Source organism: Gekko japonicus, unplaced genomic scaffold (genome assembly GCF_001447785.1).
Source record: "Gekko japonicus isolate JY-2015 unplaced genomic scaffold, Gekko_japonicus_V1.1 scaffold494, whole genome shotgun sequence".
Lineage (NCBI taxonomy): Eukaryota > Metazoa > Chordata > Lepidosauria > Squamata > Gekkonidae > Gekko > Gekko japonicus.
In genome coordinates, this window is record NW_015171518.1 from 1024598 (window position 1) to 1050573 (window position 25976).

The window sequence follows — 25976 nt, forward strand, 5'->3', positions numbered from 1 at the left end:
CTACCTGGAGGTTGGTAACCCTAAGAAGGAGGGGGCTTCCTTCCATCTCCTCTTGCTGTGTTCCCAACCTGAAACAGCAACTGTGGAGTTGCTATGTGCCCTGTCAGGATAAATATACAAGCACTGTATTTGCCATGTAATGGAAGTACATTTTTCATATACCTGGATTAATTTATCAGATAAAGCACTGGATGTATACCTACCATGAAGCACGGAGACAGACAGGTCTTGGTTTCAGTTCAGCTGACATTGCCCAATGCTACAACTCAGTAGAAGGAGGTCATGCTGCAGTTAGGTTCAATTCAGAATCATGGTCTTTGGAGTTTTACTTCAGAGGGCTCATTTGCACAAGTATGCACAGCTATCAATTCAGGATTGTGAACTAGGTCAAACCAGAATGGCAGCACACTGATACACCCTAGTACTTGCCAATTGGCCCCCGGGGGCTGACATCAAGTGCTGATCAGAGTGTTGATATTATATGGATCAATGCTGCTTATCGGGCAGCAGACTACATTCCATGTCCTTGGCTGCAAATGGATTGTATGAAACTAACCAAAGGGAGAATGTTTTTTTGGAACTGAGCTTAGCATAGTTTTGCATGCACCAGGCCAGAGCTAAGCTGACTTGTGGCTTTTGTTCTAATATGGAGAACACAAGACAGGAACAGAAAAAGGTCTCTCACTTAGCACAGTATTTTACTAGTTCTCAGTATTAGGGAATGCATAATTTAAAATATACATGTATTTGAATAAATTAGTTCATGCAAATGAACAGTGGTATTTCTATGAATTTAGGGAAGCCGCAAATCTTCATCTGTTTATCCAATAGCACCTTGGACAAGAGTCTCGAGAGACCGCTTTTAAAAGCATCCCAGTACCTCAAGATGGTCTCAAGAGGCATCCATAATTCAGATACAAAGCATTTATTTAAAAACATCAGACCATCACACTAAATATATCCCTGATCTCTCACACAGTCCACAGGTGATGAAACCAGTTAAGAAGTACGGTGTGAAAATTATTTTGTACATATTGATTATGACATTTTTAAAAATGAAATAAAATTATGTACAATACCATGGCTTTGCAGAAGTCTCTTCATAGATCTAGTACCAAACTAAAGGATTTAAATCCATAAACCACAAGTACACAGATAATTCTGTTTGTGTTTTTCCCCATCGTATTTATCATAAAATCTACTACACTCATACTTCTAAAAGCCAAAGAATGGAAGCTCAATTTAATAACCAAGCTTCTGATGTTCTTGGATTAATAAGACATGCCGGAAGCTTTATAGTAATTGCAAGGCAAGAGAGAGGCTTCAAAATGCTGCTGTCAACCCCTACACAGACTCCTTTAGCTCACACAGCAGAAGGAGCTTGCCTTCTGGGTAAAAGTGTGGTCCCCATTAATAAGCCACAACAGTTGTATATATACTGAATAACTTGTTACCAGGAGGCCAAGTGAATGCCTTTTGCATGCTTATATGTATTTTAGAAATGCATTCAGCTATCCCCTTTAGAAAGGAAGGTGGCATGCTTAAAGATCATTACACTGATATTTTAAAGATAAAAACTAGATGGGACATATTTAAGCCCTGTAGGTCTCACTTACATCCTGAAAAATCTTTATTAACATATTTTGTTGAAGAGCATCCACAGAGGACTCCTTCTATGTATCCGGAAGCAATTCTCACCAAGTTCAATAGGGTCTATTCCCAGGCACATAACTTGGAAGCAAGTCCCAGTGAACATAATGGGGCACACCTCCAAGTAGACATGATTAGGATCAGGGGTCATTTCGTAGAAAAAGCGATGCAGGAGCTCATTAGCATAACTTATTTGCATAACTTATTTGCATATGCCACATCCCCTGACATCACCAGAAGTGTGTTGGAAGGCAACACCCACTGCTCAGGCTCCACTGGACTGTTTTGGATTGCTAGCTATTGGGGGGGGGGAACGTGCAGATCTGTCCTCGCAGAGGAGGGAGAGCTTGTACCTGAATAAAACTTGGTCTTAAAGATGCCACTGGACTGTTTTGGATTGCTAGCTATTGGGGGGGGATGCGCAGATCTACCCTCACAGAGGAGGGAGAGCTTGTACCTGAAGGCGGGCCGGGGGGGGGCTCTGCAACTTACCTGGCTGCTTCTTGCTCCTCGTGGCCCGACTGAGGGCTGCTGGGAGCAGGGCTTGTTGCATGTGCCCGCCCCCTGGGCTCCTTACTGCCGGAGCTCCGCTCCTGTGCGCTCCCACATGAAATGACCCCTGATTAGAATCAGGCTGTAGCTCTGATGCCAAGGTGTGGGGACTGTACCATCTCAGACTTAAGACGGGTGCTGTCGTGACTGAACACTCTTCCAAAGCAAAATAAATCACCTTCACATAGGCCCTTTCCAAACTGCATTTGTATTCCGTTTTAGTAACTGGTTGCTAATGTTTTTTTCCTGTCATCTCAGAAAGACTCATTTTAGTAACCAGCTGCTAGCAGAATTTATTTACCCATTCATACAAACCCGCTTGCATCAGGTTAGCAAAGTGTGGTTGAGCCACTTTTGAGGGAAACTGCTTTCTTTCATTTTCAACCCCTTTGTCGCACTTAAGGTTGCCAGGTCTGGGTTGGAAAGTACCTGGAGACTTTGAGGGTGGATCCAGGAGAGGGTGGGGTTTGGGGAGGGGAGGGGCCTCAGCATGGTACAGTGCCTCAGAGTCCACCCTTCAAAGCAGCCATTTTCTCTAGGGGAGCTGATCTCTGTCCTCTGGAGATCAGTTGTAAAAGCGGGAGATCTCCAGGCCCCACCTGGAGGCTGGCAATCCTAGTTGTACTTCTGAATTGCTGTGGTGTTCTGTTTAAAATGCCGGTAGTGCTTCTTACAATGCCGCTTCCCTCCTTTTTAGATGCACCATCTTCTTCTGACTTTTTAAAATGTTACAATGTGAGCAATATACCACTAAACTGCTATAGCAGTTTAACGCCACAGCACTCACATGGGAGCTCCCGGCCGCTGCCAAAGGTAATGGGGCCGGGGGCTGATTTGCCCCCGCGGGGAAGGCGGGGCAAGGCAGCGTCCCAGCACAGAGGGCTGGGACGCAGGGAGGGGGCGGAGCCGGCCAAGCTAGGCAAGGCTCCGTCCACACCCTCCCTTTGTTCATTGCAGCCTCGTGCTCGCCCGCCCGCCCGCCCGTTTATGCTAGTGTAGGCTGAAGCTGGTCGCCCAATTGGGGGCCGGGTAGGAATTTTTCGCTATCACCCAAGATTGGCAACGAGGGTGGTAGTGTTTTCGCCTACCTTACACTGGATCGATTGAAGTAGGGGTAAGGGCGTGGCTGTAGTAAATAGGTCGGTCACTTTGGTAGAGGATGGCAGGGATAAGGCAGCGGAATTGGTGAGCACCTTAAGCCGTCCCGTCTTTCGGGAAATGGGGGGTCTTCAGGAACGACTTGCGGGCTATTAAGGCCCCGGGTGGGGAATGGGGACCCCCTAGGGGAGCCTCTGGGGTAAAGCTCCTCTCTGCAAGCTGTAAGGTTTCAGGGGTAGGCGCTCCCGGGAGGCGACCCGCGGCTGGGCTGCTGGTCGCAAGCCAGGCTAATGGCCCAGGACCGGGGTTGGTGCATCGCCCAGATGTATCAGACAAGGAGGCTGGTCAACTTGACAACTGCCTTGTCTGTAGGGGGGGGGGAAGCAGCACTGTATGAAATGACCATAGGGCTTCAGAGACTGCTCATTAATGGAAGGAAATTCAATGTATGAAACCCCCGTCCCTGTATTGCTTTATCCGAAATCGGGCCAACAACGAATAACATCGGGTTTAGAATGGTAATGTGAAAAGGGCCATAGACAGTGCATGTCTGGGAAAAGACTGATTTAGATCCTTTTCCCATGACATCCTAGTTTCTATGAGCTGGGATCAGCTTCTGTATGGAGAAGTATTCAATCATGTCAGCCTATTTCTAAGTTTGAAATGGTACAGCCCAGACACAGGTTTACCGCCTAGCTAAGAGGAACAGGAGTTCCATACATGTTACTTGTGTTGTGTTTCTGGATTTATAAACTCACTCTTCATTTAGCAGAAGTACTCTCATATTCTGTTTTACCTCTTCAAGTTCCTTTTTTAAAATCTGGTAATTATTTACAAGGATGTGAAGTAACTCTGAGATTGGGGATTTGGTACAGAGAGAACAAATTCTTCTATGGTTTCAGGGTTCAGTGGTTTCAGCTGATTCAGAGCTCACTTGCCACTGCCACAGTCTTAAGGACAAAAGCAGAACAGCTCATGTGCTGGCTTTGCTACAAATAGTCCCCTGGCTAATGCCATTCTCTAGGTATTGACTGGAAGAATCTATGCTCCTGCTGAGCACTGTGGAAGGGATCCTGGAAGAACGTCGCTCCTGGTTCTTCTCCTCAATTAAGCAGCAGATCATGCGCCTCATGGTACTGGACATCTCGTCGTCTTTGTAAGAGTAAATAATCGGGTTCATGACAGAGTTCAGCAGAGCCAAGAGAAGGAACCATCTCTTTACATTCTGAACCTCACACTGAGCGCAATTCAAGCCATCAAGGAGCAAAACTACGAGGCCAGGAGTCCAGCACACGACAAAGGCACCTAGGAAAAGGGGTGAAAAGGGAGAATTAGGGGGGGTGGAATCAAGCCATAATTATATCTGCACAGGGCTTTTTTTGTAGAAAAAGCCCAGCATGAACTTATTAGCATAATAGGCCACACCGAAGAGCAGAAACTCATTAGCATATTAGGCCACACCCCTGACAGCACAGCTAATTAGCATATTAGGCCGCACCCCCACGTTACCAGAAGTGTGGTCATCCAGCCACACACACCTTTTGCTTCTTATTCTGTTTACCTTGTTTGTTGTCAAAACCCAGAGCTTTTTTTGTAGCAGGAACTTCTTTGCATGTTAGGCCACACACCCCTAATGTAGCCAATCCTAATGAGTTCCTGCTGTTGGGTGTGGCCTATTATGCTAACAAGTTCCTGCTGGGCGTGGCCAACTCGGGAGCCAGATGGAATTCCGTTCCTGTGCGTTCCTGCCCAAAAATAGCCCTGTGCCTGCATAATCCTTAACAGCATTTCTTCAACCTGTAACATTTCAACCTGTAAACATTACAAAATGGATAGGTTTAAGACAAGCAAAAGAAACTTCTTCTAAGTCCAAAGGGAGGGAAGGCCAGTACCTAGAGAGTTACCAACCACAAGGTGGGGTTTGAAGTTCTCCAGGAATTACAACTCATCTCCAGCCTGGACATCAGTTCCTCTGGAGGAAATGGCAGCTTTGAAGGGTGGACTCTATAGTATCACATCCCTGCTGAGCTCCCCACGTCTTCCAAATTCTGCCCTCCCCAAGCACCACCCCAAATCTTCAGGAATTTCCCAAACCCCAAGTTGGCAACCCTGCCAGGAAACATTCCATCATGCTTGTGTAAACCTCCCTCCCTCAGGGAACTGGGTGGTTTACAGTGCAATCCTAAACAGAGCTACACCTAGTCTTATCAACCTCCTGGTGGGCCTGGAGCTCTCCTCAAATCACCACTGAACTCCAGATGACAGAGTGCAATTCCCCTGCAAGAATCAGAAGCTTCTGAATGCAGACTCTATGGCACCATATCCTTACATAGCTCCGTGCCCGCCCCCCTCCCCAGGTACCATCCCAAATCTCCAGAAATTATCTGGCAACCCTTCTAAGCCCACTGACTACAACAGATGAAGTAAGGCAACTGCAGTGTTAGACAAGCACGGGGAGAGTAAGTGAATGGAGGCATCTGTTTTGCTGGGGAACTGGCTAAGATTTTCTGAGATCTTTAACACCTTGTATAAAGGTTATTTGTTGTTCCAGTTTCTGATTGCAGCCAGCCACCAATGGTCCATTCTGCACCGACAGCTTACTCCGGAGAATCCAAGCGTGGATTTGTGTGCCTGCCCTCTGCACTACCTTTCCCCCTCCGGCTTATTTACTTCGTATTCTGTCTATACATTCTGCATCCACAACCCAAACCCACATTTTTTTTGCTCCATTGGGTTGATCACATCACCTGTGATGTGTGTAGGTGGCGTCCAAATTGTCCTATGGCAGCCACGCAGTAATGTCCAGCCCCCCCCCCCCCCAAGCAGGGTCACACCTTCCACTCTGGGCCAGTCCGGCTGGGAACGGGTGTGTGAGGGCTGGTTTACACGCCTAAACCCAAACAGAATCCAACCAACTGGGCCCACCTTGAAGCCACCACCTGCCTCAGGGAGTGGAGTGACAAGAGGCAGCATGAGCAACACCTCCTCCTCTCACAGGGATGGCCTCCTCTGGCCCTCCCTCTGCCTTATTCCCCTCCCCCCCGAAGTTCCTGAGGGAAAGGCTTGGTGGCAGTGTTCCCTCTAAGCTGAGTTAGTGTGAGCTAGCTCAGAGTTTTTTAGCCTCCAGCTCACACATTTTTGTCTTAGCTCAAGAAGGATGGCTCCAGACTAAACCAATTCATGCAGTAGCCAAATGGCTCGCTCACAACTTTAATGCCAGTAGCTCACAAAGTAGAATTTTTGCTCACAAGACTCCACAGCTTAGAGGGAACATTGCGTTGGTGGCACAAGTCTGCACACATCACACACTATTACACAAACAAAAAAAGAGTAAACAATCCCCCCATATATAAGTACCACACGCATCTAACCCAACCTTTTATTTCCTCCCTCCCTCCCCTCCCTCTTTCCCTCAGCAGCAGCTGGAGGAGTTGTCAAACCTGGATGCATGTGCATGGTGAGACCTGAGCAGGATATAGTATCACAAAGGCCACTCCCAAAAGCACCCATTTTCTCCAGGGGGACTGATCTCTCTAATCTAGAGATCAGTTGTAATTCCAGGAGATCTCCAGGCCCCACCTGGCAGTTGGCAACTCTACCTGAGAGGTTCAGCTGATAGATAGTTCCTGGTCCAAGGTCTCCCAGACCCTAGTCCAGCACTCTAACCACTACACAAATATAAAATAAACATTAAAATCAGTAAATTGTGCACACAAAGCACTAAGTTTAGTTATGGAACTCACTGCTGCAAGAGGTGCTGGCCACTGTTTCAAGTGGCCCTCTGTTCCCACTGTATACGTCTCCTTATTAAAAACCATATGAAGCTGAACACTTCACCAGTACTGATGGAGGAACTCTGCCAATGCCCTACAAGTGTGCAGGAGGGATGGAAGGATGGTTCCTAACAACCCTGAAGAAAAACGACCTGTCTCTTTACCAGGATGTTTACCTCCATGCCATAAAAACTTTCAGTTGCCTGTTTTCACACATGACATATCTATTATTAAAAGGGGGAGGACATTTTTCTCCACACCAGTTGGCATCCCTCAATTGTGCATGTGGCGCACACACAAACACATACCATTCACAACTGCCAACTTCAATAATCAGGAAGGGATGATATTTAGGTCATCCTTTAGACCATCCTTGGCCTTCCTCCATCAAAGATCTCTCCTAGTGCCTCCAGAGTTGCTTTTTAACCACTTCCTTTAAAGCACACAGTAATTGGTTTCTGCCTCCCGCAGGCATTGCCCTGTGATGACATCTCCAACCGGCCGCCTTGTTTCAGTAGTGATGTGGGACAAAAAGGAGGAAAGGAGATTGGAGAAAAGGAGAAGCAAGTCTACAGTGCCCATCCAAGCAAGGGAAGAGCAATTCTCCTCTTCTCTGGGCAGACCCGTCATGCATCCCCAGTGTGCCAAATGGAAGAGCTAAGCCAGCAGCGTATCACCCATGCTCCCCTCAACAGCAGCACTTCCCATGTGTCATTCTGTGCTTCTCAGTGCAATAAAGCAGAGAAGCTGCTCACAAACCAACATGTACTTAGCTGAAGCCACAATTGCTACTTGGCATACAAAAATAGAAAATTACAGCTCTGCACAGAAAAGGAAGATAGTAGAAGATACTTGGCGGAAATGCTGCTCATTTATTTTAAAAGCATACACTTTGGGAAGCCCCCCTTTCCAGGCCTCCAAATAAGTAAGTATTCCAGCAATTATGCCTATGGAACAAAGGAAGCACTTCGCTGGTGGTCTGAGAATAATGATTCAAGCATCTTTCAAAAGTAGCCTTTTCTAGTATACAGACCATAATGTATCGTACTACTCTGTAAACATGAATCTATATGGGATATTCAGCTATGGACCACAGATCAAATCCCAACTCAGCCATGAACTTGCTGCTCTTTGAAGAAGCTCTTGTTTCTCAGCTTCACTGCCCTGCCTGTAAAATGGGAATAAGAAGAAGTCCATTCCGATCAAGGCTATGTGAATCCCACTGTTGTGCTCCCACTGCATGAGCACTGAAAGTGGTCTCTGGCACCAAATTTAGCCTCACCTTGAAGGACCTGTGCAGAGGTTCAGTAAAAGTGCACCACATTTTAGACACTGTGAGATGTTCCAATAAAGGGCAACTATATTGTATGTAGTCCACACGGAGGGGTGCATATGGGGTTAACTATGCTGTGGAGTGACGGGAAGAGACAGGAGACTGTCATTCACTGTTTTTAAGTTGCTGAGTCAGCTCTGGTATGTAGGGACTGCACACACCTTACTAAAAACTTGCACACACATGAAGCTGTCTGATGCTGATTCAGACCATTGATCCATCAAGGTCACTTCTTTCTACTCAGACTGGCAGAGGCTCTCCACGGTTTTAGGCAGAGGACTTTCACATCACTTACTGCCTTGTCCTTTTAACTGGAGTTGCTGGGGTTTGAACCTGGGACCTTCTGCATGCCAAGCAAATGCTCCACCACTAAGCCACAGCCCCCTCCCCTGTGTGTGTGGAGGAATCTAGAGAGATGCTGAATGACAGATATTGCTGAATGGGAGGCTAGCCTCATATTTTTGCAACTATATGAGCATTTGGGTGATTTATGGCACAACAGAGGAAATACTCTGCCCTAAAAGATACACATGCTAAATTTTAACAGTCCTCACAATGGCACAGATGAAAACTTCTGGCATATGTGAAATCACAGACAGAGTCCAATAGATGCCTATCACACTCACATATGATGCCAGTTTAAGAGAAAAAATGCAAACAAACTTGGTCTGCAGTTCTGACTGTATGCTACGTTGCTCAGCATTAGGTCTCATTTTCTTCAGACCAGAATGATTTGATCTGGATAGCCTCTCAGAACCTAAAGAATGATGAAGGGCTTGAAAGAAGATCAGCAAGTAGGAAGCGGTCCTGACAAGACTTCAGAGGTTAATTATTTGGAAAGGAAAAATCAGTGGAAGAGGGGAATGTGGCTGTTCAGAAAAGCTGCAAGTTGGCAGCCACAACATGAGTAGCTCAGAACTGGACAAAAGCAATGAAAACCACAAACAGAATAATGGCTGTGTAAGATGTGGTATATTATGTTACTGAACAAGGTGACAGCACCCAGCCATCTTTGGGAAAGAAAAGCATTTACACAAGAACCATTTATCAATAACTGGCAACTTTTTGTTCTACACTGGAACAATGTTCTAGTGGATAAGCATGTAAGAGAAGAAATTTTATACTATGTCTAACTGACTAGATGGGGTGCTTATAGAATGGTCTATTGTCCATTTAATTTATGTAATCTTTTATATTTATGCATATTGATATTGTATTCTTGATATATTTATAATAAAAAAGAAAAGCTGAAGGTTGAGGTGAGCATTTGAGATATGGACATCACAGATCAAACACAAGATGAGCTGTAATCACCAGACTGTTCACAGCCAGCTGAGCCCCGAATCATTTCCCTGTAACCTACATCACTTCTATTTGCACACAGATCCAGAGCTCTAAAAAGAGAATCACATATTAAATGTTCCTATATATCCAGTTCTCCAGAGCTGATAATCAGATTCTGAATTCTGTGCTTGAGGCAAGCAGAGTTTCATAACTTTCTAAACAGCCTTCAAAGTCACATGTACAACTACCACTTTAAGCTACATCTGAAAACAGGGTTTTTTTTATCGGAGTCACATTTCTGCTCAAATATAAGCATGTTGGGACAGATTACCAAACACTCTTCAACTTAGCAAACTGAAAATCATGTGCTGACTTGCCTGGAATAGCAGATAGTTTCCTTGTAAAGGTAGTCAGGATGCTGCTTCAAGAGGGATCTGCAAAAGGTGAGGCCTCTAGAACACAAGGATTGTCTTGCAGGATCATGGCAAAGGTCCACTCTTCTGTTTCTGACCAGATGCCTGGAAACTCACGAGCAGAACCCAATGGCTGTCCCCTATTTGACCCCAGTGTCTTGCACAGAAGTATACAGCTTATGTACATGAAGGTTCCTATTTAACTGAGGAAAGTTAAACAGACACATTCACGGTGAAACCTCTAACAAGTGCTTTTTGAAATCTAGGGATTCTTTCCACATCACACAATAATGAATTCCATAAATTACTAATGTCTGGTATGAAGACATGTTTTTTTCATTTTCTTAATTCTAAACCATACTGTGAATTAGATTCATTAGGCAATCCTGAATTCTTGTTGTTTAGAAGAGAAATCGCTCTCTTCTTACACAGTTCAATTGTATAGACATTTATAATGTCCCCTTAAAATCATCTTTCTTTCTGGAACTAAACAGCTCAAATGCTGCAGCCCAGAGAGAGTCCTCTTATGGCCCCCCCCCCCTTGAGCGCCATGGATACATCTGGGAGGGCATTCAGAACCTCTGAGAGCGAGCAGGCACACTTGGAATGTCAGGATTTAGGCAGCCCCTTCTCTCCACACAATGATTTCAGACTGCCAGTGTTCTATACTGGCCCTTTCTGCACCCATATTTTGCTTCTGTTTCTGAGCAGTTCCTATACTTCTGTTCTGTATCCCCTCCTGCTTTTACTTCCAGTTTGTGTCGGGGCTTTTTCTTGTTTCTGCATTTGTTTTACAGGAATCTGCATTCAGACCGCTTCCAGCACACTGTTGCTCCGCAGTTACCAGAACTCCTTTTGCTGCAATTCTTTGTTCTCATTTGCTTGGAATCCCTAATCCTTTCTCAAGTAGAATTGTTTCTGCAAGTATTTAAGTGCTGCCCACTGTCCTCCCCTGTTTTTGCCTCTCTCTCTTTAGGTTGACGCTCCCTCCCTGTTCTGTTGTCTTTCCCTCCTTCTCCAAAGACAGAAGAGGTTGTGTCCTCCCACTCAGGCAAACTTTTGGCGGGGTAGGGCAGGATATAAATTGGAATATAAATAAAAAGCCAGAGACAATATAAGAAGGAATCAGTAAATATAAAGGACTAGGGGATTCCCTGCTCCCAAATGTGTCAGTCTTGCACGTGTGAACCTGGATTTCCCCCTCCCTTCCCTTTCTTTTTGCAGAATCACAGAGGGGGGGGTTGGGTCTGCAGTTAAAAGTTTTGAAAGATGTTTGCCTTTCTCTTCATCTTATACAAATCAGCCAGTTAGCTCAAAAATGTGGGGTTTGCTTGTGGCATATAGAATACACAATTAAATAAACTGGAGGGGGGGAAACTGTGTAGAAGGAATGCATGCAACTGTGAAGTCAACCCTTAAGGCTCGGCTCCAGAGCAACCTGTCAGTGCTGAAAGGACCTACATTTTATATTGTCACCTTGTTCCTAGGATCCTAGATTTCTCCCTCAAACCTTTTAAAAAGTGGCACACAGCTAATAGGAATGAAACCTAACATTGACTAATTCCATGCAAGGGTTTTTCTGTGGTCCTCATGCTGCTAGTGCATGCTAGTTGGTCAAGTTGCACTTGCAATGGAGATTCCAGACAGCACAAACTGTTTGTTTCACCATTATTACCGGTGGTTTCCCTTTGACACCAGATGTGCATTGGATTCCCCCCCCCCATGTTGTCATGCCTCCATCATGATTCTCCATCCACACTTTTTTTTAAAAAATGCACATTTTATTTATTTATTTATTCAATGGATATCCCGCCCTCCTTGCGTAGCAGGCTCAGGGTGGCTTACAGTGGTTAAAATATGTTAAAACACAGATGCATTGAGACAATGCAATAGTATAGTATTCAAAAAATTTCAATCATAGCGCTACTTGAAAATAGCACAATTCTACACCACCATCTCATTTTAAAAAACATGCATTCAATCACTTGCTGCACTGAACAAGTCACTGGTGCTGATTCTCTCCCACCACCAGGGGCACTGATTCCTTCCTCCCCCATCTCCCTATATTTGGGCTCCATTCTCCCTGGTTTTGTATTTCTGTATTGTAGTGCATGCACTGTGATGTTGCCTTGGCCACCTTCCCCCCAATAAAAAAACCCCTCACCATGAAAAAGCAGAAGGGGCATTTCAGAATGATTGTCCTAGCAATGTTGTGCTCGGAAACATGGGTTGGTGGTGTCTGGTTTAAAAACAAAGGTTTTTGCAGAAAGAACCAAATCTTGGACTTATTCCATGCAGATTCCCCCTGCTCTGAGGAAGGGAAAGCACCTTAACATGGGTGATCCCACCAATCAGTATAGGAGGCAAGTTTTAGACCGATTTCCTACAAGCTGCTGCAGCACGCTGGCTCTTCCCTTTGCCCCATCGTACGTGTCAATTTCACACTAATAAGTGCTGCACGGCTGCATTTTGCTCCGCAGCTTTACCCGATTCCCCCCCCCCCTACTCAATCCTCACAAAACAGGATTGAGTAGAGGCCGGGAAAATCGGGCGAAGCTGCGGGGCAAAATGCAGCCGCGCAGCACTTCGTGTGAAATTGATACACAGGATCGGGGCAAAGGGAAGAGTCAGCGTGCTGCAGCAGCTTGTGGGAAATCAGCCTTAATTTCAAACTTTCTGTCTCGGAAATTGTCTCCCACCAGTGGTGAAGACCTATGTGTTTCGTCTGGCATTCCCTCACTAGAGTTGCCAGCCTCCAGGAGACTTTTTTGGCATAATACATCACGGTTGTTTACTTCTTTCCTAACTAGCTTCCAGGTGGTGGCTAGAGATCTCCTGGGATTACAACTGACCTCCAGGTGACAGAGATCACCAGGAGAAAACGACTGCTTTTGAAGGTTGGTTCTGTGGCATTATACTCCAAACCCAACCCTCCTCAGGCTCCATCCTCAAAATCTCCAGGGTATTTCTCAGCCCAGAACTGGCAACCCTATCCCTCACTGACCCTCCTTCCTGTGTATGTGCTTTAACTGTGTATGTGGCAGGGTTGTTAGGCAGTGCCTGGCAATCAGCAGGAGGGTTGTGGGAGGGGGCAGTGTCCCATGAGAAAAATTTAAAAGAAAATAAGGCCTCATCAACTTAAAGGGAGCTCTTACCACCGAGTTCCCAGCGATTTCGAGAGCCACACTTTGTCACTTACTGGTGGTTCTAGGAATTACCAGGAACTCTATGGTAAGAACTTCCTCTAAGTAGATGAGGCCCTGTTTTTCTTTTTACTTTTTCTCCCACCACCACTTCTAGTGGTAGCAGGTAATTGGACCTGAGGGTAGAGGATACCCCACCCCAATGAGGGCTTGGCAGCCCTAGTATGTGATCTGTTTAATTGTTGTTTTATACTATGCATTTTTTAAAAGCTTGCTTTAATGTTTGTGATTGTATGGTGCCTAGGGGACCCTAAACTGGGTGGAAGTGCAGCATAAAAAAATTAAATAAAGACATACTTGTAAAAGCAGAAGCACTTTCACTGGCAATCCACCACAAATAAACGGGTGACTATTGGGGAGGGGGAGTTGTTGGGAATAATTGGAAGGCATTGTAGCCATATAAATGTGCCAAAAACAAAGTATCCAATGACTTTTCAACCTCCCCTCCCCTAAAATACGTAAATTAAGAGAGTGGAAACAGCTAGTTAAAAACACACAGGTAGATTTTAATCTCCAAACATAATAGCAAAAGGAATCACAAACATCTGAAAAGCAATTGGGATGACGTATGACCCAGTGAAGAAAAGAGCCACTGACCCGAACAAATTAACAGTTTATAATATATTGCTAATTAAAAACTTCTGTGGCTCTGCCAAATCTTTCAAAATGTAACCATGAATCTCAGTATGAAGCCATAGCAATGCATCATTTTACAAGCAGTTCACAGCACCAAGCTCTCTTTTTCCCAAACAAATGGCGGAAAATCAGTGCAAATACATGCATTAAGGCCTTTATCCAGAAGCATTTGCAATTATTGTTTATTTGAGTAAAGCTGTGCTTATCAGCTATTCATTCTACATGTTCTTCTGCTCAGGTATTGTAAAAACCACACACAAAAAAATCAACAACCCTTAGTTGAAATGAAGTTCATAGAAGCAGCACTGAAACCTTCCCTGCCCCATCACTAGGACTGCCAACAGGCCTGGAAGAAAATGTCCATTCATTCATTCATTCATTCATTCATTCATTCATTCATTCATTTATTTAATATCCCACCTTTTTCTCCAATGAGGATTCAAAATGGCTTATGTCATTCTCCTCTCTTTAATGTTATCCTCAACAACCATTTGAGGTAGGCCATGCTGTGAGTATGTGACTGGTACAAGACGATCCAGGCAGCCGTAAAAGATGCTTAATGTGTGGAAATGGTCATTTGAAGCTTTTCTTGGTGTGCAGGTACATAATGAGCATGTTCACACACACAATTAGCCATGCCATAGGCTCAAATGCCAGGCGGATTTAAAGGGCGCGATCAGACACGAACATCTGGGAAGTGCCCCGCAGTCGTCGGCAACCCATTTTGTTCCGCCACAGAAGCGGAGTAAAAAGACACTGGTGCAATATGGTGCCGCCTCGAACCAGGTTAAAGTGCAGCGGGACATATCAGACACACAGCACACCCTGCTGCAGGTTACCCAGAGACATCCCATGGTAAAGTATCCACATTATTGTGGTGCCTCAGCCACGAAGTGAACTGCAAAAAATTTCCAAAATCCATGTGTATGCATAGTGCGCATGTGTGCACATAAGCAATTAAAAAAACCCCACCTCTCTAATGACAGAATGGATTTGCAGGTTCAGACTGCCAAGTCCACTCTGCACGTGCTCCCCCGTATTCAGACATCCAGCCATGCGCAATGAATGCGCAGGGAAACAAAAACACCACTTCGGAGGTGGTGGCTTTTTAACCTGGCTCCAAGTTGTCCCCTGATGGGGTGAGTATGCCCGGGGAACGCCTGACAGATGTGGCTGTGTGACTGGGCCCATTTAATCCGTTTGTGAAATGTGCCTATATCAGGCCAAACTGCCAGTCTGAACACAACCCAAGAGGTCTGCATTTAACATAGCAACTTTGGGAGTAATGTTCTGAAAGAAAGAACATAAAACGTCAAATGTAAGATTGTGTCAGTGACAGGTAAAGTCCAGAACTGTCATTGATACAAATAAACTCACAAATGGAATGCTTGCTTCAGGATGATTAGAGAGTGGGATTTTCCCCAGGATCTTTTTATTACCCTATGAGTAGCCTCTCAGATTACTGCTTAAGTTCATAGCTGAGATCCCTTTACCAATTCTCCAGAAGGGCTATGCATCTTTTTTATTTTATTTCTTAATATGGCCTTTACCAAAGTTTGGAATAATAAACAGGAATGTATTTCCCTAATTTGGAGGCAGAAGGGAAACACCAAGCAGCAAAGCACACCTCTTCAAAGAGAGGATGTAAGACAATTACCACCATGCTTGGTAAAAGACAAATGCAAATAAGCTTACTCTGCCCTCCCCATTCAAAGGTAATAACGTCTCAGTTAATTAAATCTGGCATTTCACAAACATTAGCAAGATCTGGCTGTGAGTTAGAAATGACACATCAATTTAACAATTTCCCTTTTGTGATATATTTATTTCCTTCACTATGTTTTCCCCTGGAATTCAATCCAACCAAATGGTGACCATCTAACCTAGTTTATTATTTCATTTGGGTCATAAACTTCATCAAAGAAGTAACTGATACCCCCAAATTTCCCCCACCTTGAGAGATATCTTTCTCACACTACAGTTATCTTACTGATCTACTAATAAAGTTTAAAACTTGTGGCTCCAATCCAATACATTTAGAGAAGTATCATATTTCTCCCTCTATTGTCACACTTTTGGAGTATAAAGTTAGCCTCGAGAACACTGCTTCTATGTTTCAGCCATTGGCTCCCATCTCAATACTGGGCTTCAGCAACAGGCTCCAACACTCCATATGGGAATGCGTAGTGGGGAATGTGCATGTGACTCTGCATCAGCCTGCTTCCCAATGCAGGCACCTGTGAAGACTTCGCTCAGCTCTCTCCACCTCGCCCACACCATTTTCGCCTTCTGATGAACTCTACAGGACTTCACTCAGAAGAAAAGTAGGTTTTTATACCCCACTTTTCTCTACTTTAGGGAGTCTCAAAGTGGCTTACAATAACATACAACAAACTTCCATGAATTTTGATGGAGCCATTTAAACCCCTGCTTTCTGCTCTTCATGAAAAAGAGCTCCCTGCCGCTCAGCTGTTTGGTTTAAATGGCTCAGAGCCATTTAAACCCCTGTTTTCTGTTCCACAAAAAAAGGGGCACAGAGCAGAAAGCAGGGGTTTAAACGGCTCATGAACTGATACGAACCAGTTCAGTTCGCAAACTGGCATATCGATTTGTGGTTCAGTTAGAGGTTCAGCCACGAACCACAAACTGAACTGCAATAATGTGGTTCGTGCCCATCCCTACTTATGGAAAGGACTGCCTGATGAGGTCAGGAAAAGTCCCACTCTCTTGGCTTTCTGCAAAACTGCAAAACTGAATTATTCAGGAGGGCTTTTTCACACAGGTAATAGGGCTATATTGTAATGAAAATGGTGAAGGGACAGAAACTGTGGACTATACTACTGTGCATAATACATATTGTCTATTGCTGTAAGTCTACTGCTATCGACCACTTATACTGTGTACTGCTGTACTGTGTAATTTCTGCATTGTTTAACATGTTACTCTGATTCAGAGTTCTGCAATCCAAATCCTATTGCACTGTATATTGGATGTCCCATCTTGCTTGTTGTATTGACTGTATACTGTGTTGAGACTGTGTTGAGACTCTGCCTTCAGTCTCTGTGCAAAAGACAGGCTATAAAATGGTAGATAGAAAGCACAAACTTTGCACTATCACTTTCAACCAGGATAAGGAAGAAGATAACAACACACTTTGTAGTGACAAGGCTCAAACCAGATAATCCCTAAAACGTGATTCACTGCTCTCCTGGCAACATTGTCTACTCTCAGTCAACCCACTGAAGGGCACAAATGTTATATTTATTCACTTTTGCTTTGGAAGTAACATAATCCTGCATAGGAAAAAAAATGCAGAGACTGGAATCTTGTGATCTAACCTGCAATATGGCAATCCCAGTTCAGTCAGATGTTTTTTCAAAGCTTAAGTGCACAGATCACCAGACCTTCCAAGTCTAATCTGGAGGAGCGCAGCCAGTCTGAAGAAATACAGCAGATGCCAGTCCAAGGTCTGCATACTCAACAATCATTTCAAAGCCATCAGCCTCCTTCAGAGTTCCACGAGTGCTCTGATGGGCACACAGAACTCCTGGAAGTTGTACACACTCCACAGAGATACATGTGTCTGCCTGCCATCGTGGCAAACAGCTGAGCCTTTATGCAAATCAAGACAAAGAACACATGGGGTATGTTTCCTTGAGAAGAATTTATAGTCTACCTGAGGGACCGCCTTTCCCCACATGTTCCCCAGAGAGCACTGAAGTCAGGGTCTCAAAACTGTTTGGCCCTCCCTGGACCGAAAGACGACAGACTGACCTCTACCAGGGCTAGTGCCTTCTCAGTAGCGGCTCCACACTGGTGGAATGAGCTCCCGGAAGACATCAGGGCCCTGCGGGACCTTGTACAGTTCCACAGGGCCTGTAAAATGGAGCTCTTCCACCAGGCCCTCGATTAGGAGCCGCTGCGAACAATAATAACTGAATTGTCAAGGCCTTCTACACTAACACCAACAGCCTGTCATGCTGGACACTGACGGGGGCCATACTTTCAACCATCCTATCATGGCCCAGGATGTTACCGCCACCAGCACTTTATTCTATTTTGTATTGTGATTTGTTATATCTATGTGTTTTATGAAGCTGTATTGTATTAATAGGCATTTGTGTTTTAATATATTTTTAATCTTTTTAATGTAAGACGTCCTGAGCCTGCCTTGGCAGGGAGGGCAGGATAAAAGTCAGATAGATGATAGATAGATAGATAGATAGATAGATCGATAGATAGATAGATAGATCGATAGATAGATAGATAGATCGATAGATAGATAGATAGATCGATAGATAGATAGATAGATCGATAGATAGATAGATAGATCGATAGATAGATAGATAGATCGATAGATAGATAGATAGATCGATAGATAGATAGATAGATCGATAGATAGATAGATAGATCGATAGATAGATAGATAGATCGATAGATAGATAGATAGATAGATAGGGATATAAATCTTCTAAATAAAGACAAGAAGCCTTTGGCTTGTGGTTTGCGATCTGCCAAGAAACCAAATTTTCTTATTTTTCATCTACTATAATATTTATTTATTTATTACTTCTTACTGTTTTTACAATCAGAGTCATAAACAGTAAGCCCTCATCCCACCATAAACCTTGTTCCACAGGAAAACACAGAAGAGCTTAAAGGTTGCTACTACAAAAGTTGTCATGTGATTAGACAACAAATTTTACCACATGCAGGGTGGTTTGTCTTCATTTCTAAGTAGCCAGGATAATTTTGCTTCTGGAGAGAGGAAGTCCTGATTCAATAAAGGGGAGATCATTTCGTCTCTTAGAGCTGAAAATTTGGGGCAATCAAGAAGACTATGATCCACAGAGTCAATTTTATTGCTGCTGCAGTTACAGAGTCTATCTGGGTATGAAATCCCATTAAATCTTCCTGACATCACAGCTGAAGGTAGGGCATTCAGTCACGCTAGCATGAATACCCTTCTATACTTTGGGAGAATTAACTCAGATAAATAATTTGGCATTGTTGTTGGAGGTTGAACGCCTACTCCGCGAGCTCTAATCAATGTGCTCTCATAGTCAGTCTCTCAAACGTCTTCTAATGAGCTGTGTCAGTTCTTGCCTACTTGTGACTTCTATGACATCATGGGTAATACTCAGACATAATAATTTATGGTCCAATAATCTGTCCCAATCACTTGTGTGATGGTCCAGCTTGACTAGTCTGAGAAGGTTTAGATCTGAGTTGATTTTAGAGTCCTAATTTTCAAACTGAATGTTCTTCCCCAGGCCTTTGCTTCATAAGACATCTCCCCAACTTTGGCTCTCAGGGCTATTCCAGACACACACTGAGGGGTTCCCAGAATATTGGTTATGAATCTTGATAGAGGTCTTTCGATGTTGTCTGTTACTGCACTGATCCAGACCCCGGCAGCATACAGCATCTGCCCAGTAACTTTAGTGTTGAATACTTTGACTGCCACAGGAACATATTGGCCACCTGTGGAATAATAGAATCTTGAGATGGCCCTCCCAGTACTCATAGCAGCTCTAACGGCAGTATTCAAGTGCACCTTCCAGGAAAGATTTGCTTAAAAGATGATTCCTAAATATTTTAAATGCTATTGACCACTTATACTTCTTTGTCTTCCATTTTTTACTAAAAAGAAGAACCTTAGCAACATTAATAACCATGCCCTCACTGGAACAGTACTCTGAGAAGGAGCCTATAAGTTTGTGTAGGCTGACAACGGATCTTGACAAAAGGGCAGTATCATCTGCATATAAGAGACAGGGTGATTTAACATGGGCCAGGCAAGGTGGATGAAATTCACTTCCAGATATATAAGAAGTTAAGTCATTAAGGTACAAATTCAATAACAGCAGAGCAAGAATGCATCCTTGCTTAACTCCTCTGTTTTTTTATCAACTAGTGAATACTAAAGAACAGCTAAATTGGGTCTGCTCCCTTCTTAGACAAAGTTGTTCTTAGGGCCAGCTTCTCCTAATTTTTCACTGAGCTGATTGCTCTATTGCAGTCTCAGCCCCTTGTCTCTAAGTAGGAGTGCTACTATGGCACAGTAGTTAATGAGTTGGACTAAGGTCTGGGATGGTGGTGGTAGGAAATGGTGTCAAGTCACAGTTGCCTTATGGTGACACCAGAGGGTTTTCAAGGGAAGAGATATTCAGAGGTGGTTTGCCATCACCTGCTTCTGTGTCGTGACCCTGGACTTCCTCACTGGTCTTCCATCCAAGTAGTAACCAGAGCTGACCCTGCTTAGCTTCTGATATCTAACAACTCTGATCTGGGAAATTCCTGGAGATTTTGGGGTGCAGCCTAGGAAGGACGGGGTGTGGAGAGGGGAGGGACCTCTGGGGGTTATAGTGCCATAGAGGTCACCCACTGAAGCAGTCATTTTCTTCAGATTTGTGTTTTTTGGAAACCAGCTGAACCATCCAGATCAGGGCAAGATCTGGGATACCAGGGTTTAAATTCCCACTCTTTTATTAAACTCAGTGGGTCACCTTGAGGCAGCCACACGCTCTCAGCCTAACCTACCTCACAGGGTTATTGTGATAAAACGGAGAGGAGAGCACAATGTATGCTTCCCTGAAGTCCTTGGGGGAAGGGTGAGAAAAAAATATACCAGACAGATAAAGAATATGAGGAGAACAACATGGGGCCTACTTTTCACAGAACAACAATTTAAACAATGTAAATGAAGCACTCTGGAAAACTACTCCAGCTTAGCCATCCACCCCTGACCTGGGTGGCTCAGGCTAGCCTGGTCTCATCAGATCTTGGAAGCTAAGCAGGGTCAGCCCTGGTTTGTATTTGAATGGGAGACCACCAAGGAATACCAGGGCCACTACGCAGAGGCAGAGAATGGCACGCCACCTCTGGACATCTCCTCCCTTGGGAAACCCTATGGGGTCACCATACGTCAGCTGTGACTTGATGGCAAAAAAAGGCCATTATTTGTATAACCAGACCTTTTCTTTGCTGAATTCTCCCAATTTATCCAACAATAATTTTAAAGTTGGCAAGGAAAAACTTTAGAATACAAGAAATCTGACTTTCTTAACATACTATAGACAACCAGTGCAATCCTAAACAGACTGACTAGTGCAATCCTTCTTCCACTAGGACTGTACTGTGAGTTTGGGTTGAAAAGTTGATAAAGAACCCCTGCTCTGCATTTTCATGATTCGGGTCACTGTGGCTGACACATGGGAACTTGTTGCCAGCCGAGGTGTCACTAGGGTTGCCAAATGGGGCCACGCCCCCAATGTGAGCACGTAGCATGTCACTTCCTGTGACGTGCTGCCGGCGCGCGCGTCCATCGAGAACTCCCGGACCCTGGCGAGGCTCCCCCGCTCCGAGGGGTGAGTCGACTTGGCAACCCTAGGTGTCACCTGCACAGTCCCAGGATTACTCCCATTAGTACTTCAAAAATCAAAATGGACTTAAAAGCTCAGAACTGCATCAAGATTCTAGCTTTGTTTTGTTGCTTTAAGCAAACAAGGTACTTAGAATCAATTAATGGGCTGGAATAACTCTGCAGAGGATTTCTCTCTGTTAAGAATTTAGCCCCACTGAAACTATATTTTCTACCTTTTCTTTAGAAACTGAGAACCTGGATTTTCAACCTTCCAACACAATGGTCACAGGCCTCACAGAAATATTACACGGGATACACTTGGGCTATGGGCCGGTGTGCTATCAATCCTTGAGTGTGTTTACTGTCATATTAGAGAGAATGAGAGAGAGAGACAGAGTGAGTAATGCTCAAGACCTGGTGAGGGATGTAAATGTGATAGCACCAGTTGGCCAGAATTACAAATGGATTAATATTATGCTGGATTTGGGTCAGTGTAACAATAAACACATCTCACAATGGAAAGACTATATGCTGGAGGCCTAGGCTACATTTCAGTGCACTGTCTTTGCCAAGTAATATTTAGATCCAATGCTGGTGTATTGTTTTTACATTGAGTTACTTTTTCAGGAAAACAAAGTCCTGTCAGAGCAAGTCAGAGGCCAGACTGAAGTGTGTCCTTGGATGGGCATAAATGAAAGATAACTGCTCTAATTTTGTAAACTCTTTTGGGAGAAACAGAGGCATCCCCCATATTGCTATCTCAGAACGTTATAATAAGGACAGGAATTTCTCCCTCATGACAGAGCAATGCCTCATTTTGTTCTCTGCTTAAAAGAATGGCTATTACAGATGCAGCTATGAAACATACCATTTGGTGCCTGATGGACTGGAGACTAAAACATACAGCATGCAGGACCATCTCATCGCGGTTTGCGGTTTGGAATATCTGCTCAACAAGTGGCATCCAAAATGGAACAAATCTTAACAAAGAGCTTGCATTTAAGATTCCTAAATCAAATGGGAATGGAAATCAGACACTGTCAGTGTGACTTTTCTAAGGGTTTCTCCAAATCATGTATCAGAATGAAAGGTTACTAGTACCACAATGACATCCCAAAAGGTTGTCAGACATTAGGCAATGAGGAAAAAAAGATTAGGAGGAGATGAAAGCATGAGCTCCAGAAAGATTAGGAATGAAGATGGTAACCTTTATATACCACTAAAAAACCACGCATTTATCACAGGACTAATATAATAGGTACAGCACTGAGATACTGGTTTGAAAAATCGCAGGTTTTTATTGTCATTAAAAGCTCATCTTGATATTTTAATGACTCTTGCAATATGCCAAAGCCCATACACATGTTTACGACTACTATTTCTGCTACTACAGATACTGCATTCAGTGTCCAAAGAGCTTTTCATACGGAGGCTGTATTTTACAAACTAGAAGAAGAAGTGATTGGATTTATACCCTGCCCTTCACTCAGAGTCTCAGAGCAGCTTACAAACTCCTTTCCCTTCCCCTCCCCACAACAGACACCCTGTGAGGTAGGTGGGGCTGAGAGAGCTCTTTCCAGAACTGTCCTTGAGAGAACAGCTCTGACAGAACTATGGCTTGCCCAAGGTCATCCAGCAGCTGCAGGTGGAGGAGTGGGGAATCAAACCCAGTTCTCCCAGATTAGAGTTCGCACACTTAACCACTACACCAAACTACAAGTAGATGCAGAAATTTCACACTGTTCCCTTCTCCCAGTGGCCTCAAGAGACCTCCAAAAAGCTGGTACCAGTGTGGTGTAGTGATCAGAATGTCAGACTAGGATTTGGGTCTAGGTTTGAATCTCCACTCTGCCATGGAAGCTTGCTGGGTGACCCTGGGCCACTCATATACTCTCAGCCTAACTTACCCCACAGGGCTGGAAGGATAAACGGGAGAAGAGGAGAAGAATGTAATCTGCTCTGAATCCTTTACTGGGGATAAAGGTAGGGTATAAATGAATGAACTAAATAAATAAATAGTTATTCCTAATTCTGACATGCTGAGTCAGTGAGTCTGGTTTGACCAGTACCTATTCTAGAACAGTCCACATAGCATAGGTGAGCGGGAAAGGGGAGGGTCCTGTGGGCCAGGCTTGGCCTCAGCATGAATGGTGTAGTCCCAAAAAGAAAGAATGTGCAGGCCACCATGACAACATGGAGCACTTGAGGAAAGTTGCTATGGCTCGTATTCCCAGTTTTACAATAATATCTAGTTAGGAATGTGAGACTCTCTCAGGTTGATAAACCCTTAGTCAGCAGTCTGAACAGTTTGATCAAAGAGATATTTCAAAAATTAATACTGGGTGTCATTCACAAGAGCGAGCATGTAATCAAGGGCTAAGATCAACTCAGGAGCTACGTTGTCCTCTTAAACATAGATAAGATGGGCGGCAGCAGCACAAAAATGGAATCGAAAACACACAAGCATCACTATGTCGAAGAATAAGAGGAGGAGGAGGCATTTTATACCCCGCCCTTCACTACCCGAAGGAGTCTTGGAGCGGCTTACTATCACCTTCTCTTCCTCCCCCCACAACAGACACCCTGTAAGGTACATGGGGCTAAGAGAGCTCTGAGAGAGCTGTGACTAACCCAAGGTCACCCAACTGGCTTTATGTGGAGGGATGAGGAATCAAATCCAGTTCTCCAGATTAGAGTTTGGCACTTTTAACCACTACACCAAACTCGACAGGTACATCTTCTGCAGGATGCAGTCAAGTATCTCCTTCCCATAGTGGATCATAAAAGAAGCGACTAGGAACTAATCACATAAAGAGCAGGAAGGCAAATAGAATTAAGAATCCATAACCACAGAAGATTCAGCCAAAATGCCAGACTTTTCAACAAACCTGACGATGGATACAATTATCTTACCTAACACAGCCATAACAGTCTTCATAAGCTTCATTGGAGTCCGTCTGCGGCTCATGGATCCACTAGTATGAGGAGATAAAACATTTGTTTTCCTCTGGACATACATGTAGATTCTGATGTACACCACCACCATGATGAAGAAAACCCCCAGGTTGGAGACTGTCCAGAATATCAAGTAGCTCCTGCTGTAAATAGGTGCCAAGGAAGAACATGTTGAAATGTCACAGAGACAGTTCCAGCCCAAGGTGGGCACTGCACCCATGAAAATAGCTATGGCCCATATCAACAAAATGAAAAAGGTGACTCTCTTCTTTGTGAGGTTACTATGAACACTCATCCGCACCACGGACATGTGCCGCTCAACAGCAATGACTAGTAAGTTGGCCAGAGAAGCCGTCAGGCTGGTGTCCAGAAGTCCTTGGCGTAAAAACCATTGGTTAACAGTTAACGTTTTGGACACTGGACCAGTGTTGAACATCAAGAATACATAAGCAATGCCAGCAAAAAAATCCGCAGCAGCTAGATTGGCTAGCAAATAGTAGAAAGGGAAGTGGAACTTCTTGTTTTTGACCACAGCAGCAATGACCAAGGAATTTGAGATGAAAATGAAGAGGCAGAAAAAAGTCCCAAAGCATAAAACAATGACAAGAGTTGTCCCTGACCACTCATCTGCAGTGTGTGTCTTACTCCTGTTGTAAAAAAAGTCCATCCGTTTATCATAGTGGCACTCATTCATCCTGGAGTATGGTATTGCATCCTAGGAGAGAAAGATGAAAATGGAGGTTAGAACTGTTTCCCCCCTTTTTCACCATTATGGCCTAACAACAAAACATGCTATTCCAAAGTCCATTCCCAGGTCCTGTCAAGTAGATGTGTGCTAGGAGTTCCAGGTACTGTTTTTCCAACCCGAACAGCTTGAAGTTTGCTATTTGCCCTGTTGGGGAACCAACACATACTGCTGGGCTGCACTTGAGACACCTTGTAGTACCATCATGGGCTCCGAGGATCCCCTGACTTCAGTTTGAGAAGTAGGGATGGGCATGAACCAGCTCATGAACTAATGTTCGTGACAAATTTTGGCTGGTTCATGGTTTGCAAACTGAAGATCGTGGCAGGTCAACCGGCACAAACTTTCCACGAACTTTCAAGCAGTTAGTGGAAGTTCATGAATAGATAAATTTCCAGATTGTCTCTGCTCAAACAAAATATTTACCAAACTTCAAAGCAACAAGGCTGGGGAATTCTCCAGCCTTGGAAATACTCTTGTCAGTTTCAAGCTAGTCTTGTCAGTTTCAAGAGGGCCCCCTTTGCCTGCTTTCCTTTTATGTTCCCTTCCCATTTTCTTGCACAGAGCTTACACCCGCCCCCCGGCCCCCGCCTTGGATATGTTGTGACTCTGGACTTTGAAAGCAGGCCTTTTAAGCTTGTGATGCTAGTGGCACTGGGGGCTGTGCAGGGTTTGCAAAAAAAAAAAAACCACTTGGATTTCTTGTGACACTGTGCTTTGAGATCACTCCTTTTAAGCTTGCAGTGCCACTGGGTTCTGCTGGACATTCTGTACACTGAGCTAGTTGTGCTGGGTTTGAAAAAAATGCCGCCCTTCAGTTTGTACTGCAGGGATCCTCTGGTTTGACATTAGTCCTCTTTTACTTGCATTGCTACAGCGGCACTGGATGCTGCTGGGCATTCTGTACACTGAACTGGTTGTGCTGGGCTTGCAACCCCCCCTTGCTTGGATTGTGATTCTGTGCTTCA

General features: G+C 44.3%; 1 protein-coding gene across 1 annotated transcript; it reads right to left on the reverse strand.

Annotated features, from left to right (window-relative positions):
* Window positions 1-4269: 4269 nt before the first annotated feature.
* LPAR3 (lysophosphatidic acid receptor 3) lies at window positions 4270-24957 on the reverse strand. The gene is made up of 2 exons (XM_015419391.1): window positions 24222-24957; window positions 4270-4605 (listed from the first exon to the last, which is right to left on the reverse strand). The coding sequence occupies exons 1-2, from the start codon at window positions 24955-24957 to the stop codon at window positions 4274-4276; spliced, it is 1068 nt and encodes a 355-aa protein (XP_015274877.1). The 3' UTR covers window positions 4270-4273.
* Window positions 24958-25976: the final 1019 nt, after the last annotated feature.